General features: G+C 36.2%; 1 protein-coding gene across 23 annotated transcripts in view; it reads right to left on the bottom strand.

Annotated features, from left to right (window-relative positions):
• The window catches only part of Dlg1 (discs large MAGUK scaffold protein 1), a 173,117-nt gene that overhangs the window by 75,417 nt on the left and 76,327 nt on the right, over nt 1–21,373 (bottom strand). For 14 of the 23 annotated variants that reach the window (XM_034515670.2, XM_076942777.1, XM_034515673.2 and 11 more), the window contains one exon: nt 8,837–8,935. The exons of the other annotated variants lie outside the window; for them this stretch is intronic. In XM_034515670.2, the coding sequence (XP_034371561.1) occupies nt 8,837–8,935 (99 nt within the window). The remainder of the gene's footprint in view (nt 1–8,836; nt 8,936–21,373) is intronic. 23 annotated transcript variants of the gene reach the window in all.

The raw sequence follows: 21,373 nt of genomic DNA, 5'->3' as shown, positions 1-21,373 counted from the left end.
GTTTCTGAAGACAGCTATAGTACACTCATACACATAAAATAAATAAATAAATCTTAAAAAAGAAAAAAAAATAATTTCCTCAAAACAAACATAAAACTATCTGCCACAAAGAGAAATCAGTCACAAATTTGAAGAAAATTGGAATATTTCTCCATGTAAAGACCCTAGGTTATTTTGGGCTAAAATTCCTGCTCATTGCTGTTATTTTAGACCATTCACATAATAATAATTTGTTATATAGTACACAAAATAAGTAAAAAAAAAAAAAAAAAAAAAAAAAGCATCTATATAAGTTTGAAATAAAAAAAAACCCCTGGTTTCCTGTTAAATTAAAGTTCATTTTTTAACGTGGATGACATTAAGGAATAAAATTAATTATCAAATGAAAACAAACCAGAAATGATAAATTCTTTTCAACTTTTTTTTTCAGAATAAAGATTTTTTTTGTAAGAGTGCTAAATGAAACATTTTAATTGAATATTAAAGATGACTATCCCTTAAATAATTTTCAAAGAGATACTTAAATGCTAATATTAATCCTCTAAAGAATTACACAGCATTCAGGAGGTAGAGGCAGGTGGATCTTTGAGTGTGTATATCTTAAGTTGGAGGTCAGCCTGGTCTACACAGAAGGTTCTAAGACATCCAGGGCTACACAGAGAAACCTTGTTTGGAAGAAAAAAAAAAAAATCTAACGACAAAAACATAGCACAGTTGTATGAAAACACATTGTAACACAAAACAGTTTTCTTCCAAATATGTAAACAGTGCTTTTTGTTGTTCTGAGGCAGTCTCACTGTATAGTTCAAGATCTTTTATGTAGTCCAGGCTGGTCTCAAACTCATGGCAATGCTCGTACCTCAGCCTTCCAAATGCTAGAATTATAAGAACAAACCACCATGTTCAAAACTTTCTGTAGGTTACTTTTAAAAGTTAGTATTTGAGCCAGTGAGAAGGAACCTCCTTGCAACCCCCAACACAGCTGAGGTGGAGAATATTAAGTTCAAGAACAGCCTGAGCTGCACACAGAATTCAAATGATACACTATTTATTGTCAGCCTACAACTTATCTGAATGTTCTTATGATAAATAAATAGGCATAACACAGTTCCAGTTTGGGCTACATGTATGAAAGGAGCAGTTTAAAATAAATTAGTAGTATTTTATTACCTACAAAGAAAATATGTACTACTACATTTTCAACCCTATATATGTAGACTATCTTTGACAATTCAGTGATCTCAAACATAATGAAGATTTTACCTATAAACTACTACTAAGCAAAACTTAGAAATCTGGGACTTTACAGACAGTTAAAATGATTCATTTCTCAGTGGCATAATGAGATTATTCAGTCTGATAATTTTTACCTTACTCATGATACAGCTTCACTCTATTGTGCTTAAGCAATTTTAGAGAAGAAATAAAAGGCTATTTAAAGTGACAAAAGAAATTATATTCTTCAACCACTATGGAAAGGAAGCCATTTGGTTCCTTCTGCTTACCTGTATCAATCACATAATAGGTAAGTATTTATGGAAATTTAATTCCCCTAAGTTATTAACATATTAACCATAATTATTACCATGCTAGCTGCCTGTTAACAATTCATCATCATTGTATAGATATTTTGTCTATAATTTATAACACTGAAATATGTACATAAAACAATTTGATCTTATATTTACTTAAAAATTAAACAATGGAGAACAAGTTGTCTATACATATAGGTAAAATATAAAGAGGGACCATAACTGAGGGAAACCTCAAAAACCATGAAACTGGAGGAAAAAACCCCATGAATGTTCACATTAAGAATTAATTGAAAATTTAAATCAGTCTAGCATCTGGTAGATAAATCTATCATGATACTAAGAAACCCTAGCACTTTGAAAAAATATGTCATGATAGAGTGAGAGACTTTGGAACACTCAGCCTAAATGGGCTGTCTCCATCAAATCCCTCCCCTTTGAGCTCAGAGAACCCCACAGAAGAGAGGACAGAAAGAGTCTAAGAGCCCAAGGAGATGGAGGACACCACAAAAATTGGCCTTCTAAATCAACATGAACAAAGCTTATATGAACTCACAGAGACAGGGGCAGCAAGCACAGGGCCTGCAAGAGTCTGCACCAGGTCCCCTGAGCATAGATTACAGCTTCGGGTTTAGTATTTTTATGGGATTCCCGAGAGTGTAGATGACTGCCGCTGAGTCTTACTCTCTTGGACTCACTGTTATTTTTTTGTCCAGTTCTAACATGTTTAGTTTTTGTTTGATATATTTTATTATTTAAAATATAATTATATAGAAAGAAAAAAATGCCATAAAAAGTCATTTAAAATAAGAGCTTGCAGACATGAAGCTCAAATGGTGAGATGGTCTGAGTACCTCAAGTTTAGGCACCCAAAGAAATGGTAAAATATAAGATAATATCAGTAGGAAGAAAATGAAAGCCTCTATCTTGATATATAAATTACCTACCAACCTAAACTTTTCTAATTTTACTTATTATAAGATATAGATATGGTATTTGTTTTTTTCTTTTTTAAATTTATTTTTATTGGATATTATATTTACAATTCAGATTTTATCCCCTAACCCCCCTTCCCCCCACCACCCAGGAACCTCCTATCCCATCCCCCGTCCTCATGCTTCTATGAGGATGTGCCCCTACCTATCCCCCAACTCCCACCTCCCCACCCTCAAATGACATGGTATTTGTTAAAATATTTTTTTTTAATATTTTTCCAATTTGTAGTAACAGGAATGAATGAAGGAGCACAATTTGAGTTGATCCAGAAGATCCATGCACAATGCAGAGAGATAAATATGGCACCAAAGTTAAAGCTGCACTAACAGCAAAAATGAAAGACAGGCTGCTTCCCACAGAAGGTACGAAGTGTAGCTACAGAAATAAACTAGTTTTACAGAGTCGCAGTAAAGACTCTTCTAAATGCTCCTTGTAGGTAAGGTTGCTCATTCCATGTTACCTCTTGTCCCGTAAAGGTTGTCAAGGCCTCTTCAAAAGATACTATATGCCAAGATCTGGTCAAAGATCTCAACTCCACAACTACTCAGTGACATTTGATTATATTAAACCATAATGAATATTCAAACTCTTTACCAAAGGATTGTACAAGGGTCCCAGAAGTACTATAAATAAAAACAAGTCATAAACCATAGGAAACTGTACACATATTTATCTATCATTACTTACTAACAAATACAACATTGTGTGTGTTTCAACGTGGACTAGGAAGCCCCATCAGTCTCTTAGAGGCTAGGGAAGGGGTGGCCTGCCCTATGACAAATGAGAGTCTAGAAGAAGGACTGAGAGAAGAATCTGACCTGTGTTACTACTAACAGTTAAAGAAAGTTAATTTTACTGATCTACTTAATGATTAATAAAGTATCTTGCAGTGATTGTTGCTTTATTAAACTACAAGAATTCATAGAACTGATTAATAATAATGATAAATAATATACAGTGAGAGAAATGATAAAGTGGATGTAGTTAAAGTATTAACAACTAGTATACCTAGGTAAAAGTATGAAACATCTTTGTACTATTTTTGCAACTTTATAAACCTGAAGTGCTTTGAAAATAAAGCCCAATACAAAACTAAAAAAATTTCTAAAAAAATAAGTAGAATAAAGAGATTTTCATCAAGTGTCAGTATACAACTACAAAGAAATTCATCCAGATAATCTCACAGAGAAAGTATATCAAGTCAAACACTACTACTGACCCAATAATGTAAGACTCAATACTCTTATGCACTGTAAAATTCGAAAGGCCCAGGTCATTGGATGCTCTGCAATAGACTATGCCTCTAGTGAAATTACTCTCATAATGAAGTTAACTGCTAACTTTTCTCTTTTATAGTTGCTCTTGTAGGAAGTCAATCATGGTATTAGTATATACTTAAGTTTCCATGATCCACAAAGAGTATCTTTTGGGATGTTGCACAGGTATTTGAAACAACTGGGTAGTAGAACTGTATTGTTCGTTCGTGTGTGTGTGTGTGTGTGTGTGTAAGATATCGATGATACCTTTGAGGTTTAATCTATAAATTAGTCACAGAAAGAGATTAAGAGTAATTAGTAATAATAGAAACAAGTGTAACACTATCGTAAAATAAAGGCCATGTAAAATTTGACTCAATGGCTCCTAGCATTTTCCACTTAATATTTTTCAAATTTGATTGTAAATGGAACTGCAGAAAACCAAATCTCAGATGGAGAAGAATATTAATGCATATGATTGTTACAATTACCCAGAAGAGGAAGAGGAGGAGGAAGGGGAGGAGGAGGAATAAAAAGAGGAAGAAGAGGGGGTAAGAAGAAGAGGAAAGAAAAAGAATGAAACCAACTTATTGTAAAGTGTGTTGTGTGTCTGAGTATCAAGAGACCCCCCAACCACCCACCCACACATGCACACAGGCATGGCAAGCACAGAAGGGGGAAAGAAAAAGGAGAATGGAAGGGGAGAGGAGAGTGAGGGGGGCCTGGGGAGAGGGGAGAAGGATGAGAATACATCCAAGAGCACATCAGAGCAAAAGCATTTCACCCAAACTTGAATCACAGAATAGTGCTTCAAGTTGACATAAACAAGTTTAAAGCATCTGCTCCGGAGTAGAAATGTGACTCTGGATTAAAAAGCTAGAATCATGAAGATGACTGGTTGTATCTTTGGCAGAAAGAACTATGTATCATATGCTTTGGTTCACGTGGGAAACTGGAGCTCTGAAAACCATGAGGAATTCTTCCGCTCTCAGAAATGAGTGTTGCTGAGTGGTGGTGGTTTAGCTCAGACTATTAAGTTCATGATGTTTCATTAATTTTATGTAGCCATTCAATGTATCTTGCTCTGTACCATTTGTAGTCAGCTTTAATAAAGTTCAAATGATAGGATCAACATACAAGCAATGTGTAAAATATAAAGGCATTCCACAAAAAGAAAGAAAAACACCAAAAAGGTGTTTTTGGTTTTTGAGGTTTTCTGACCTGTCTGGAACTTGCTTATATAGACCAGCCTGGCTTTGAACTCACATGAATCTTCCTGCCTTTGCCTTCCCAGTGCTAGTATTAAAAGAATGCACCATTGTGCCCATCTGACAATATAGTCTTAAAAACAAAGTCATACATCTATGTATCTTTCTTCCTTTGGGTTGATGTACTGAACCTTACAGTTACTATGAAATATGGTGATTAACCTCTCCCTCACAGATAAGGGAGGAACATAATATCCTGAAAGTGTAACTTATTTTTGTAACAAAGACAGGACTAAACTGAATCTTTTGTCTTCTACTTGTATGCTGAACAGTTTTACATCAATTTGACACAAACTAAAGTCCTCTGAGAGGGGGAGCCTCAATTGAGCAAATGTCTGCATAAGATGGCACTGTAGGCATGCCTGTAGGGCATTACCTTAGTGATTGATGGGAGAGCTGAACCCATTGTGGGTGGGGCCATCCATGGGCTGGTGATCCTGGTTCTATAAGCAAGCAAGCCTAGAAAGCCAGGAGAAGCAAGCCAGTAGGCAGCATTCCTCCATAGCCTGTGCATCAGGCCCTGCCTCTAGATCCCTGCCCTGTTTGAGTTCCTGTCCTGACTTCTTTTAGTGAAAAACTACAATGTAGAAGCTTAGGTCAAATAAGCCCTTTCCTCTCCAACTCATTTTTGGTCACCGTGTTTCATGACAGCCACACTAACCCCGACTAAATAGATATATTACATCCTGATGCCTCTAAAAGGACAAGCTTAAGTTATACATTCTTTTAAACATTTATTTTGTATATTTCATTTTTAAAGTGTTTACATTTTTTCATATAATACATTTTGGTCATATTCTTTCCCCTCCCCAAGTTTTCTCATATCCTTTCCACCTCCTCAACTTAAAGTGTCCCCCTCCCTCCCTCTCCCAAAACAAGTAAAACAAAACAAAAAGCCCAACAACCTAAGAAAACAAAACACAGACAAAAACAGTAAACCATAACAACAAAAACAAAAATCAATGGCATCCATTTTGTGTTAGTCCACTACTTCTGAGTGTGAGATGGGACCTGCCCTGGCGTGTGGCTAATGAACCCAGCACCACTACAATGGAGTAAACTGATTTTTTATCTCTCAACAAGTATCAACTGCAAATAGCTTCTTGGACCACATATCTACTTCTCTCTGCTGGAATTTTTGTCTGGCTTGAATGTGAGTGATGTCACAGTCTCTGAATTCCTATGTGCATCTAAAAACTGTTTCCTTGGAATCATCTATTATCTCTCTGGCTTTTACAACTTTCTGCCTCCTCTTCTGCACTAATCCCTGAACCTCAAGGGTGTGATGAAGACATGCCATTTAGGGCCAAGTGCTTCAAGGTCTTTCATTGTCTGCACACTGTCCAGCTGTGGGTCTCTGTGCTAAATCTCATCTAATGCAAGAAGAAACTTCTCTGATGAGGGTTTAACAATGAAGATTTATTTTTTTAAATGTGTGAGCTTTTGTGTGTATTTGTGAATCAAGTGCCTATAGAGGCCATAAGAGGGTGTCAAATCCCCTAGAGCTGGAGTCAAAAATAGATTGTGAGCCACCTGACCTTAGTGCCCAGGACTGAACTTGGGTCTTCTCTAAGAGCAGTATCTGCTTTTAATTGTTGAGCCAGCCCTCTACTCCAAGGTACACATTCCTTAAAGAATATGCTTCAAAACTTATTGGGAACAAACACTTAGTGTTCTATTAATTGTTTATTTTTAAACAATAAATGCGTTATATTTAATATCAAGGACAATACTGATTTTGGAAAAAGAGACAAATCCATGAGTTCCCCATATTATACAGCATAGATTACTGTCATCTAAGGACATCAGTCATGTTTGTACAATAAACTGAGGGCACTCCTTTTCTTGTATACATGGCCTCAGTAATTTTGTTTGTCTCTGTAGTCCTGGCTGTTCTAGAGCTTGCTATATGGGACCATGCTAGCTTTGAACTCACAGAAATTCTCCTGCCTCTGCCTTCCCAGAGCTGGGAATTAAAGGTGTGTGAGCCACCATGACTGACCGCTCATTGACTTTTGAATTTGTTCATTTATTCTCTCTCTCAAAAAAAAGTTAAGTAGATAGTGTGAGAGGATTAGGAGAAAGGTACTGTATAAATAAAAATTTTCTCTTTTTTGCCTGGAACTGAAGTCAGGACTCAACGCCATACCTCCTATATTAGACTCTTAATCACTGCAGAAACTCTCAAGTCAAAACTACTACTACTACTCTAGTAATACAGATTTGCTAACAGGATTTATCACTGTGAAGTGAACTACTCTGTTACACAGCAGTAAATGGTTGGAATGAGTTCAAAACAAGTCAGACTGACCTATAAACCTTTATTTATTTTTTAATTCTAAGACTATAGATGTTTACAACTAACAATAATAGTAGAATGCTGTTAGGGACACTGAATAAGTAATTAAAAGAAATCTAAAGAAAGGATAGGTTCCTAATTAAAAACAGAGCAGAGAACTGTACAAAATTTCCAGGGATTCTAGTAAATTATTTTAAAATAAAAAAGTGAAAGAAGCACTTTTCCTCTTTGGAAAATGTCACACCACTAGGCATTTAAAAACATATGTATCTTTACCATGTTGTAATAACTTTTGGATTGCTGACTGCTCACTCTCTCATGGAAATAATATGTATCTGGATTTACCTATTCAATTCATGATGGTTTCATAATGACTGAATTCTAAATGATTTCCACAAAAGGTGAAGGCCCTACAGAAGTCATAGTATTAGCATCATTCAGTCATTACATACTGGTCTCACTGTAACACTAATGATTTATCTTGGAATCTCATTTAGTGTGGCTATTCTGACTGGTTTTCCATTGTTAGCAGAGGGAAGCCCTAAACTGTGAGTGCCCACAATTGTTCTTACCTCCCTCTCAGTGGGGATTGTTTGACACTGTGATTACAACCCCACACTATTGTTTACCCATGTAGATTTGTGTCACTCATCAATTTCAGCAAAAATATCTACAAACACATTTACCTTTAAAATGATACGGCAGGCTCTCAACAGAAGATCATTAATATTATACATAACACATTCACTATCAATGTGTGCTGTGTGATAATTATGCTGCAATGGCAATAAAGTGTCAACAAACCACTCCTTACAACTAGTAAGATTCTAAAAATGAAAACTTATCAAATTCCCTGACATTTGGCTATGGCTGTACTCTGTTGCAGTTCTGACAGAAGTTATGAGATTGTGTAAACAGCTCACATAGACACAGAGCACCATGGCACACATGTACACTGGGCACTCAGGAAGTGGCAGCAGCAGGACCACCAGGATCAAAGCTAACACAGACTACATGAGGCCCTGACTCTAAAACAGGAGTTTTCATATAATTGAGATACAACTTATTTTAATAAATGTAAAGTATGGAATTTAACCAAATAACAAACGGCTGAATATTTCCAAAGGAGACCAATATACACTGAGAAACACTGCCATATAAAAGAATGGATCTGGCAAAGGAACAGGACCACTAAATTTAAAAATTTAAATTTAAAAATCAGACTAATTTAAAAATTTGTTCTAAACACAGTTATGAGTATAAACACATGTTAACAAATCCCCGAAAGTTCATGACTATAAGTTCAGAATGCACTCCATTTCATAGACTACCAAATAAAATGGCAAATGTTCAACTTATCTTAAATACCAACTGAAGTCAAAGCAAATTAATATAACTAACAAAAAATACTTCAACAGTTTTAAAAGATACAAATAAAACATTGAAAGCAAATTAAATTTTTATAAAGAAAAAAGCAGTAACAACCTGTGGTACGGAGGGCAGGACGACAGTGCTCTCAGCAGGGACTGGCAGGGCAGGGGTCACAGGGACAATGGGAGAGGAGGGAGGAACAGCTTCTGTGGGCTAAAATCATCAAGGACAAAAATCAGGAAAAAACACCAAATAAAAGAAAAACAAACAGAAAGTTGTACCATAGAGGTAATTTATAGTTCTCTATAATAATTAATAAGTGAATAATTTATTAAGATATTACTTTAGTTAAGTAATGAGACTGTCCTAATTATTTATTCCAGCAATAATTACGACATCAATTTATAATGTTAGGGCCCATGATTAAGAAGGTCTGTTCTGTAAGATGTATCAATAAAGACAATCACAATCAACTTTATGATGTGCTTGTTTTTAGACCAGGATGCTTCTCTAGCATCCGGAAGTTATTTGACAATTTCCATTTTTCACATTAAAATTAAAAAAACAAAACAAACAAACAAACAAAAACTAGCCTACTATGGAAATAATGAGTTTATAAGTCCATAGAAAAAATACCAAAAAGAAAATCTCCAAACTGAATTTGATTGTTAAAAATAATCCATACTATTAAAACTCTGCTACCAAGAACAATAATACTCCCAATGTCTGCCTGATGTTCCTGTAGTCACTAACCCATTAACACTGCTTGTCTTCATGTGACAGGGGAAAGTTTAGAAAAAGTATTTTGCCACCAAATATCTACAGTCTTTAAAAAAAAAAAGTCTGAACTCTGACTTAGTTTAATTTACTCTCAAGAAACAACTTTAAAAAGAAAATATAAAACTTCTAATGGAGTCTCTAGAATAGTGCTAATAACTGGGGAATTGTCTAATATCCTAAATATTCAAAGGTATCTTAAGCCATGCTATAAAGCAATTAAAATAATCTATAGTTGTTTATAAATCAGGTAGAATACTGCTTATAATATTAAAAGAGAGATGAAATTTATGAAAAATAGAAGGAAGGTTTAAAACATTAACGGGTCAGGATTGTGATTGCTCTTGCTTTGGTTTTGAATTTGATTTCTCTGACTGTTAACAGTAAACACAAGGTGAGAGGTAGAAGATCTATGCATACCAACACAAAATAAATCATCTTTCATCGGCACATCCTTTACAAGACAAACACAATGAATATGCTTTAAAGACACTTTGAATTTCAGTAAGAATATTAACATTGATAAATGAACTAAAATTGTTGGACTCTACTATCTGAATTTCTTATTTTATTTTCAAACACATTTTTAGCCACTAGATTTAATGATCAAAAAAAAAAAAAAAAATCAATCTCCCCTCCCCCAAAGAAGCAGAGAAGAAATGGCATTTGGATAATATTGTGAATATATACCTAATGTCATTGAATTATATACTTAAAAAGCTAAAATAAGGGGCTAGAGAGATGGCTCAGAGGTTAAAAGCACTGACTGTTCTTGCAGAGAACTTGGGTCCAAATTACCCACATAGGTGACTCCAGTTCCAGGGGAGCCTGGTATCTTTTGCTGTGGGAAGCAGGTGCAATGGCATACATGTAGGCAGAAAACCCACATACCACACCCACATCCACCCACACACCCACACACACAGTGTGAAATATTTATCACAATGGGAAAAAAAGTACACTGTGAATTAAAAGGGTTCCTGACTTTGACTTGGGGCTTTAGTCATTATTTCTACATTTTCACTATAGAAAAGACTTCTAAATTTTTATTTGAAGCTTGGAATTAATAACTTAAGTGGTAAGCAACCACTTAAATGCCCTTTACTTAAATGCCCTTTCAAATGATCTATGACAAAGCAGAGGGAGAGAATGGTTTTGAAAGAACTGTTGTTAGATCACCTGGATGTACACGTTGTCAGAGCAAATAAAAAGTGATTCCTACTTGCAACATATTAAGAGAAGTAAACAAAACAAAGGTTCTAGAAGGTGATATGGTAAGAAACAACTGCCTTTGCAGAGGAGGCAATTTCTTGAACAGAGAAGTGCACACTGATGGAACCAATGCTGGGTAAAGAGACGCTATCAGCTATGTGCAAGAAATGAGGGGGAAGGAACAATGTGCCATAGGGTGTTATAGTCTGAACAGGCAGAGGATGACATCAACATGGGGTCATTAAGGGCACGGTATGAAGCTCAAGGATCCCAGTGGAGCACAAAAGCATCTGTAGGTGCTTGAGCAAGAAAGAAGGTGACAGTGATGGAGGGTTACATGAAGGGTTCATTATACTCTGATGAACGAGTATATAGAGGACAATGGGATTAAGATTTCTCATGTTAGGAAAAGGTAAAGCTGTACATTACAAAAGGGAGAAAAATCAGCATGGACTTCTGCTTCTAGATCCAAACTGGAAGTACTGGTATAAACATACGGTTTTTCAATATAGAAAAAAGCTAAATACAAGCATAAATGTATTTTCTAGATCTGCCTCTCAGAGAACGACTAAGAACACTCACTGCCTCAAAAGCCTAGACACACGTATATATGTATGTATGTATGTCTACATACACGCACACGCATGCACGCGCGCGCGCACACACACACACACACACACACACACGCAAGACCCCTACACCTTGATTTTTTTAAATACCCACACTCAAATAAGAAAACAAAAGAGAGGCCCTTAGAGAAATGGCTGGCTCAAGTGCTAGAATTCAGTGAGTACAAGTAAGTATTTACTGCCTCAGAGTAAGTGTCCAAAACAAAACAGTTGTTAAAGGGCCGAAAAGTACCTGAAGGGCTGCCACCTAGGAGCGCCTGAGCCTCAAATAACAGCTGTTATTACATTAGTTACTTTTCTTTTGCTGTGGTAACATACCATGACCAAAAGAAACTTAAGGAAAAAAGACATTTATTTTGTTATGGTTCTAAGGGTTGGAGTCCACGATGACAGGAAGCAGTGACAGGCTAGCAGGAGCAGGAAGCTGGCTGGTCTCATTTTCCATCCACACATAGACATTCAGAGACCATAAATGGAATGAGGATATAAAACTTCAAAGCCCATCCCTAGCGATGCACCTCCTACAGCAAGGCTCTACCCACCTAAGCATTCCATAATCTCCCCAAATAGTACCATTCACTGAAGAGCAACAGTGGCTTAAAACTCAATAAATAAAACAGGAGAGCCCATACTGTATAAATACACGAATTAATAAACACATGCATTTCCTTGAAATAAAATGCAAACAAAGTATAGAAGAAATGGAATTACAAAATCTCCACCTGGCAGCCATCATGCTACACTTCAAGAAACAATATTGGATGCTTAAACTGCTTGGTGTTGCTAAATGAAACTTCCATTTTATTTGATGAACGTCTGAATGGGATACACACCCAAAAAAATGTAACTCCTCAAAATACTAACCTGGATAAACCCAACAGATACTATCTTAATCAAGTGATCAGAGCTGCCATCACCAGTAACAGACAGACGGAAGTTAAGTCCGTCTGACAGGTGCACTAGTAACTCACTTGGATGTCTGACAGGTGCACTAGTAACTCACTTGGATGATTCTGTCTCTCTTTTATAAATTAGTCATTTTATTTGTTTATATTTCAGATATCCCCCTTCCCTGTCACCCCTCCACAACTCTCCATCCCACTCCCCTTTTCTCCTTCCAAACACAATGAACTGAATCTAATCAAACAGACAAATCCAAACTAAGTGATAATGCTATAAAATAACTGGTCACATTCATCAAATTGTGATAATTGTGAGTCTTAAAATTATTGTATAATTTTTATAAGCAATTTTAATGTAGCATGGCTAATATAAACTATATTTTAATTTTTATTCTGTATGGGTATTTTGGTTGCAAGTATGTCTGTGCACCACACATATGTACTACCTGAAGAGGACAAAAGAAGGGGTCAGGTCCCTTGGAACTAGAGTTACAAATGGGTGTGAGCTGCCATGTGAGAATTGAACCAAGACCTTCTTGAAGAGCAGCCAATACTCTCAAACCACAAAGTCAACTCTCCAGCCCCAACAGTACATGTTTAATGTATGCAATCTGATGGGTTAACACATATGAAACTTATGAGTACAACGAAGGCTATGAACACATCTATCATCTCTAAGAGATGCCTGGTGTGTGTCTGTTGTTTAGATTTGAGTTGTACCAATCCCTTGGTAATGGTCTAGTAGTACCAAAGCACTTCTACACTAGTTAGTGCTCACTAGAGTCCTAATACCTAGGTAAGAGTTATAGTTCTTGTAAAACCAGGCAAAGCTATACACTTACCTCAAATTTTAAAGCCAAGGGTGCACACGTGCGCATGCACACAACACACACACACACACACACACACACGCACGCACGCACGCACGCACGCACGCACAGCATTGCTCCCCACATCCCTTATGACAAACCATTATTCTTTTTATGTTACATTTAAACCCTTCTGTACCCTTCTTTTTCAGAGCCTGTTCTGTTCTAGAATCTACTTTCTTTGGAAAGGATCTGTTTGTCAGGGCTTCTATTCCTGCACAAACATCATGACCAAGAGGCAAGCTGAGGAGGAAAGGATTTATTCAGCTTATACTTCCACATTGCTGTTCATCACCAAAGGAAGTCAGGACTGGAACTCAAGCAGGTCAGGAACTTGGGAGGCAGGAGCTAATGCAGAGGCCATGGAGAGATGTCACTTACTGGCTTGCTTCCCCTGGCTTGCTCAGCTTGCTTTCTTATAGAACCCAAGACTATACCAGCCCAGGGATGGCTTCCCACCCTGATCACTAATTGAGAAAATGCTTTACAGCTGGATCTCATGGAGGCATTTCCTCAAGAGAGGCTTTCTCTCCAGCTTGGGTCAAGTTGACACACAAAACCAGCCAGTACAGGATCTAAATACTGTATCTTTTTAAAAAAACCCCTAAAACAACTTATGACACCTTATCTTAGTCTATAAGACACCTGGAGTTAAGAATTCTGTGAAAGAACATGAGTCCCTACCTCTTCAGCATGCAAATACTTAACCAACAATGATCTACCAACAAATAAAATAGCCAAGTCATAAATGATAAATAAACAAAGTAACAAAATCCATTTAATTCGCTTGAAACAAAAATACAGCCCTAAAAAATCCTTTCAAATGAAAGTTGATGAGGAATGACAAATACTCGATTTTACAAAATACAGCAAAGAGATGAAGAGAATTTGAATACATTTGAAAATGTGATAAAATGCATAGGAGGTGTGTACAATTCTAAACTGGAAAATGTCAAATATAATAATGCATCAACATGTATGGTTTAAACAATGAGGCAATATAAAATAATCATTATATTTAGGTTATTTTCAGAAAAAAGTAGACAATAGCATTTTAACCCTTAACACTCTTCTATAACCATATAAACCAAGTAAAAAACAATGCCCCTTGTAACATTCCTGTCCTGCTCTATTTGTACCACTTGGTAAGATCAGCTCAATCAAGATCTGTTATTGTTTTTAAAAAACCTTGGTCACATGACTAACAACAGTCTCAGATGTTTCTATCCATAGCAACACCACAGAATCATTAGCCTCTAAGGCTGGCTGCCTTCGGAGACTTGTTTCCATGACAACAGAGGTTATAATATTAACACTGTCTGAAGGAACACTGCAGAAAATTGTACAGTTCTATAAAATAATTGGATAGATTATACATTGTCAAGTACTTTTGAAAAAACTATCACATTGGCAATTACCTGAAAGATGTTTAAACTGATTTAACAAAATTGTACTAATTTTCTACATAGGTTTGTTTTTTTTTTATACTAATTTAAGGTCTTAATTTAGAAAACCTGCACTCAAAATATAGACTCTTATGTAATTTGAAGTATGTGCATATCCTCATTTATGACAATGTAGTGCTGACCCTCACTTTTAGGCATCCAACAGTATATACATATTGTGAGCCTAACATAACTGACTGGCAACATTGGTGAAAACGGGCACGAGGAGTCAGATAAAAACCATGAATGTAGAGTTAATGTACCCTGGGAATCAATGAGATGTGAGGACTCAAAATACCCACAGCGGGCCACAGTGGTGTGTACCTCTTGTCCTAACACGTGGGGGGGCAGAGACAAGAGGATCTTTTCCCTGTGAGTTCAAGGCTAGCCTGATCAACATAAAATGGTCTCAACAAAACAAAATAAAACAAAACAATTTCCACAATTGCAACTAAAAGTTTATTTCCTAGATAATTATTAGACTTGGACATAAAAGAGCTGTTGTGCTATCCAAATATTAATTTTTCTTGCTAATTATTAAGACTTTCAGGACTGGAAGAGATTTGCTCAGTGATTTAATACTTGCTTAACAAGCATGAAGTACTGGCTTTAAAACTTAGTTTCCTGTAATGAAAAGATAAAACATAAAACCAAGAGATAAAATAACAAAAAAATGATTTTCAGAATGTAAAATTGACAAGATAAAACTACAATACCAAGAAGCTAATGTTTGCATTTTATATTAACATGCTTCATATACTCAGCAAAATGAACTTAAGACTAACCAAAAACATCCACGGTCTAAAAATATACTGCATTTTCAAGGAGAAATGAAATAAATGAATTAACAAATTTTTTGGTACCAGTATCTTAAGACAACAAAAGTAACCACCCCAGGTCGCTGTTGGTGACTAAGGAGCCTGAATTTGTACATGGCATAGTTAGAATTCTTAATCCAGGATCCTTGGTCCTTTGTTTAAAGATCTACTACGCCATAATGAGGCATGCTTCTGATTAAATGTCAAAGCAGCTACTTAAAAGAAAAAAAGAAAAAAGAAACCAGGAAAAACCTGCAAGCCTTTTGAATGTTTGCCGAGGATAAAATATAGCAAAGTAGATTTATACAAACTTCACTTGGAAATTACTGCATTCAAGAGAGGATCAATATCTGCAGGACAAAGGTGTTTTTCATAGTTTAATATTTTTCTTATGATTCATATGCCCTTTGCCACTGTCACTGCAAACACACTGCATCTTTAATATAAACTTGTTTAGCTAAAAAAAAAAAGTATTTCAACTATGTATGGCATCCATGACAATGTCTCAGAAGAGTGTATAAAACCAGACATATTTTTAAACAAACCACAAAAAATATCAAAATACAAATATTTTTAAAAACTTAAAATAGCTACGGGAAATAGAAAAATAGATCTAGTAATTCTATTGTAGAAGCATAGATGTGAAACTATAGTTTACACAGACAAGATAGGTTAGTTCATGAATCTATTATTTCTAGTTGCAAGAGTTCATAAAATTAAGGTTTCTGATCTCTTCATTATGAAAAGATAGTACTTTATATTAACATTCAGTTAACAACCTTTAAAAAGGATGACTCAGTCACTACAGATTTAAAAACAGAGCCTTAAAGACTGAATTTAAAGATACGGTTACATAATTAACACAGGGAAGATATTATCAATTGCAATGTGCCTTTACCTTTGCTATTTTCAGAACTGGCTAGATAAGCATACACCACCATGGACTTCACTCCCTATCAAGCTAAGGAGGCCTGAAAGGCTTCTTAGGAAGGCAGCTGCTCTGTTCCTGTCACTCCTCTCTAAGTGCGAGGGGGCAGGCTCTGCTAGCCTTCCAATGTAGTGATCTTCCATTCTCTCTCCACTTACTGCTTCAGCTGCCCTGACCTGCTACTCCACACCTTTCCACTTGCTAGTTACTTTTCTTCCAAGAATGCTCTTGCTTAGGTAGCTACACCCTCAAGTGTAGGAATTTTTCTGGTCTTTACTCAAAGTATCACTTTCAAATCAAAGTCTCCATCAGCAATTTTATTACCTACGCACGTATCTTTCTTCTTTTCCTCCTAACTTTTCTTCCAGAATACCATATTTTTGTAAACATATTGTCTTCTATTATGATGAGGATGACAAAAGCAAAGATTTCTGTTTAGTTTTTTCTTTACGTTCATTATCGCAGGAAGCTATGTGTGTGGGATGAACAAAACCATGTGACTATCAACACAGATTCTGAAATAGATTTTTAATACGTGCTCTTCTGTCTTGTTTCCTGTCATGTTGTACTTAGAACAGATACTAACTAAAGGTTCTTTCTGCATGGTTGGGTGGGCACACCCAATCAGAAGTATTCAAAGCATTCTATTTGCCAATCTTAAAACACAAGTTTCAAAGTGTAAAATTGCACACACCATACTCTACCCACTAAGAAAAACAAAACAAAACAAAACAAGTGCCCATCCCCCATCCCCTCACCCCCATCCTCTGATTACAACTAACGCCCTAATGCTGGCCTCTATGAGAATAAACCAGTCTTTATAGAGTTTCATCTCTTTCCTCTTCAGACTGTACTTCAAAGTTAGTCTTCTCAAGCCCATAGTGCCGTTCCTCTAAATTTGTAGACTCTCCTAATCTCAATCTGGACTCTATCCTCTTAGATAGTAAGTGTTTCTAGCTGTTATCGCTTTACTGTGATATTCCTACTTAGATCTTTTAGTTCTCTAATACAATTTTTGTTGTTATTGTTTTGTTTGTTTTTCTCTTTTTTTTGAGACACATCTCACTATGAACCCTGGATGACCTATAATGCTCTGGGTAGATCAGACTGGCTTCAAACAAAGAGAGTCCATCTCTGTCTCAGGAGTGCTGAGACTACAGGCATGCACCACCATGCCCAGCTCTAATACTTGTTCAGATCATCTTCTGTTATATCCTTTCTTGGAATAATTATTGTGGGTTTTGTTTTTTCTCTTGGCTGGATCCTGCTAAGGTTAAAAATCTACCTGGTTTTGCTAATTTTTAAAAATTAGGACATAATTCTTTTTCATTCTGTAATTACATCAATTCCTTCAAATTCCTTACTTCCAAGACCACAGTATTCTGTGGAACTAATAATGGTGGCAGCCATCATTCTGTTTGTGGTGATGGATGACGACAATGAGGATGCTACTGAAGTCAGAAGCTGACCTCCATGTGGGTACTGTCTTATATAATCCTCGCTGACTCTTGTTCCAGGTAATATTTCAATTCCTGCTTTCTTACAAACAAGGAAGTAGACTCAGAATTTCGGTAATTTTCCTAATGTGCTGTGCCATGTAAAGGGCAGAATATAGACTCAGGCCATTGTGCTCCAAAACATCACACTTAACCAGCATAGTATTATGTGTTTTAAAACACTTAAGATGAGTTAGACTTTCTTGACTATAGTCACTAACAGCAAAGGGAATAATTCATATGTCTCATTGATATGTCTCATATTTACTTTCCAAACTACTCTTAAAACAATTTCAAATTTACAATCTTTTATTATATAAGATGGTTTTACAAAGAACAGAGTATACAGAAATCAAAAAGGGATCCATTTTAATTTAAATTCCAGATTATAATCTCTAGTTATTTTTTGAAAACCACTTAAAAAAGCTTGCACTCTACAATAATCATTGTTTTCACAGCTAGATGGCTGAACTAATAGATGAAGTCTCTCAATATGACACACAAAACCAAAGACATGTTCAGAAATAGAAACAACTTGGTACTTTATAACATTTTTAAAAATTATTTTTATTTTATGCTTACAGGTGTTTTATCCAAGGATATCTGTTTAGCTACCACTTGGAAACCTCACGCCCAAAGAGGCCGGAAGAGTGCGCTGGACCCCTGGCAACTGGAATTACAGGAGGTTGTGAGCTACCATGTGTATTCTGGAAATTAAACCTGGATCCTCTGAAAGAGCAGCCGTGCTCCTAACTTTTGAGCCAACTCTGCTAAAGATGCATATAGTGGCAATGTCTTTTTACAGTTTTAGGACTCCTTTTAAAATTCTAATTCTATGTTTGGAGAGGTGGAGAAAAGCTCTGGCTGCTCCTTCTAGGCCTGGAGCTTCTAGGTGAGCTCCCAGCATCCACACCATAGCAGCTTACAGTGTGAAGTAACTCCAGCTCCACGTTATCCAACAGCCTCAGCAGGCCTTCACAATGACCTGAACACATATGGCACGTGCACACACTCATTCACATTAAAAAAAAAATCCCCTGCTGTCAGATATGATGGTCAATTATGCAACCTTCTATAAGACAGGACCATTGTTTTGTTCACTAATTTCTATGTAACTGTAAAATAATCACATCAGTTGGTATACTTAAAAGTTTCTTAAACAAGATGGTAATTATAGACTACTGTTTTCTATATGATCTGAACAATTATTTTTACCTTTCTCAAAATTCTAAACTTATATAATAACATCGTTGGGAATTATAGCAAAGTATCTTTTAAAATGTGTTTTAATGATACAAATTTAAGTTCATCACATGTAGAGTATAACACCTCATATACTTTTTCTTTTTTTAATTTAATTTATATGTGGCAAGTGTTCTGCTTCCGTGCATGTTAGTCCACCACATGTGTGCCTGGTGCCAGTGCTTTCATGTTGTTGCTTTTGTCTTTTGAGACAGGGTTTCTCCGTGTAGCCCTCTGCCTACTTCTGCCTTTTGAATGCTGGGAAGTGCACCATCACTGCTAGCTAGCCAGTGCTCTTGACTGCTGGTCCCAGACACACATTTTTTTCTCAGGGGGTTTCTAACTACTTCGGCAATGTACACACTGTATTTTCCAAAGTCTTTGGTGTAGATGTGCCAATTGTAAGCCATAGTTCTACCACAGCTCCATGCTTTCCTTCAATCATTAGGTTAAATGGAAATAAGCACCTATATTTATTTATTATTTATTCAACTAATATCTATCAATGCATCCACTATGCCAGGCTCTAGGAATATAAAAGAATCTGTACATCTTTATAGGCCCAGCCTATGAAGCTTACAGTTCAACAGATGACAGTGAACATAATTCTTAGAAGAATAACACTGCTTGAACCTAAACACAGGAGCCCAAGCAGAAGCTCAACAGCCTGAGGGATGTGGCTCCAATCTTTTTCAGAGGTTTACTTTAAAATTGACTTTAAAAGTTAACTTCTAAAATTTACTCAAATATATTAAAATATGTAAATGTGAAATGTATTTCTCTTAGCCTATTTGTCCTTGACAGAAGGGCCGACTATATCCAGACATTATATAGAAGCTGCACAGATGAAAACTTACATAAAAAATTTCCCATTTAGTTCTCCAGACTAAGCCAATCTAAATTTAAGATAGCAAGTTTGTACTTTTTAATAGAATTTAATTTTCAGACCAGATTTAGGTTCACAGAAAACTGAATGTTGAGTACAGCAAGTTCCTGCATGCCCTTGGCCCACACATGTGTACAGCCCACCCACTCAACCCCCTGCACCAGAGTGGTATATCTGTTACAACAGATTAACCTATACCAACCCACCATCATCACAGAGTCTAGTCTATGCTGGGTTCACTCTTGCTGTTGGCCATTCTATGGTTTTCTAAACATATAATGGCATGTATCCACAATTACAGAATCACACAGAATAGTTTCATTCTCCTCTTAAAGTCCTAGGAATCACAGATTTTTACTTTTTGATTCCCCAAATGTCCCAGGGTTGGGATAATATATATAAAGCCTTTTCAGATTGTTTTCTTTTCACTTAGTAATAAACATTTACTATTCCTTCCATGTGCTTTGTACTGCTAAATACTACTCCATTGTCTGATGCCCATCTATTCACCCACTGACGTACATCTTACTTGCTACTAGGTTTGACAATGATAAGCAATCACAAACATCCATCTACAGTTTTCTCTGCACAAAAGTCTGTAATTAATTTGAAGAGATTTTAAAGATTATCACTGCTAGGTTATATGGCCAATGATGTATTTTGTAAAAATTTCTATAACTATTGTAAACAAATACTTTTTGTGTAGTGTCTGAAAGTATTCTGCCTTACCAATAATTGGTTCTTAAATACTACACACATATTATGTGTGCTATAAAAAGTTTAAGACAATAGAAATCTAACAATAGCACTCTTGTGAAAGGGTGAGCATGACCAAGATGAGACACAATACTAATCTCACAAAGCCCAGGGCCTTTTGAGTGAGGAATTAAGAAATAAATGTTCCTGCCCAAAAGCAGCACTTTGTGAGCAGTTAAACAGACTATGTCTTGGAAACTGCCCTACTCTTTATCAGAGTTGGCATTTCTGTCATAGTTTTAAAGGCTGCCTATTTACTGGATATATATTCCAGTTTAGTGCAAAGGACTAACTCCATTACTAAATATAAACAACCTCTCAAAGATAAAGACTTCCTTCTTATCTGGGCCCAACTTTATGAAAATGTATGCACAACAACGCTGGACTCTAGGATACTCCAAGATGAAGATGTCTTGGTAGGAACACTGACACTAGTTGTCTAGTTGTAAGTCAGAAGATAAATGGATATAAATAGGCAACCATATGCCTGTTTGCCTAGGAAATGACTACTTGTACCGGCTGCCCCACTTAGTTATTAATAGTACCCTCTCTCCATCTAAAACCTATCAGAGTTACAGAGTCACCCTGACTGTGAGAAAACCAAAACTCCCCCCACCCCCGTGATTTCTTCCTCTCCAGTGGGACAAGTAAGAAAGGAGTTATCAGGTAGAGGATAGGCTTAATACTAAGG

The sequence above is a fragment of the Arvicanthis niloticus genome, chromosome 12, assembly GCF_011762505.2.
Source record: "Arvicanthis niloticus isolate mArvNil1 chromosome 12, mArvNil1.pat.X, whole genome shotgun sequence".
In the NCBI taxonomy this organism is placed as follows: domain Eukaryota; kingdom Metazoa; phylum Chordata; class Mammalia; order Rodentia; family Muridae; genus Arvicanthis; species Arvicanthis niloticus.
This window is presented reverse-complemented; position numbering and strand designations above follow the sequence as displayed.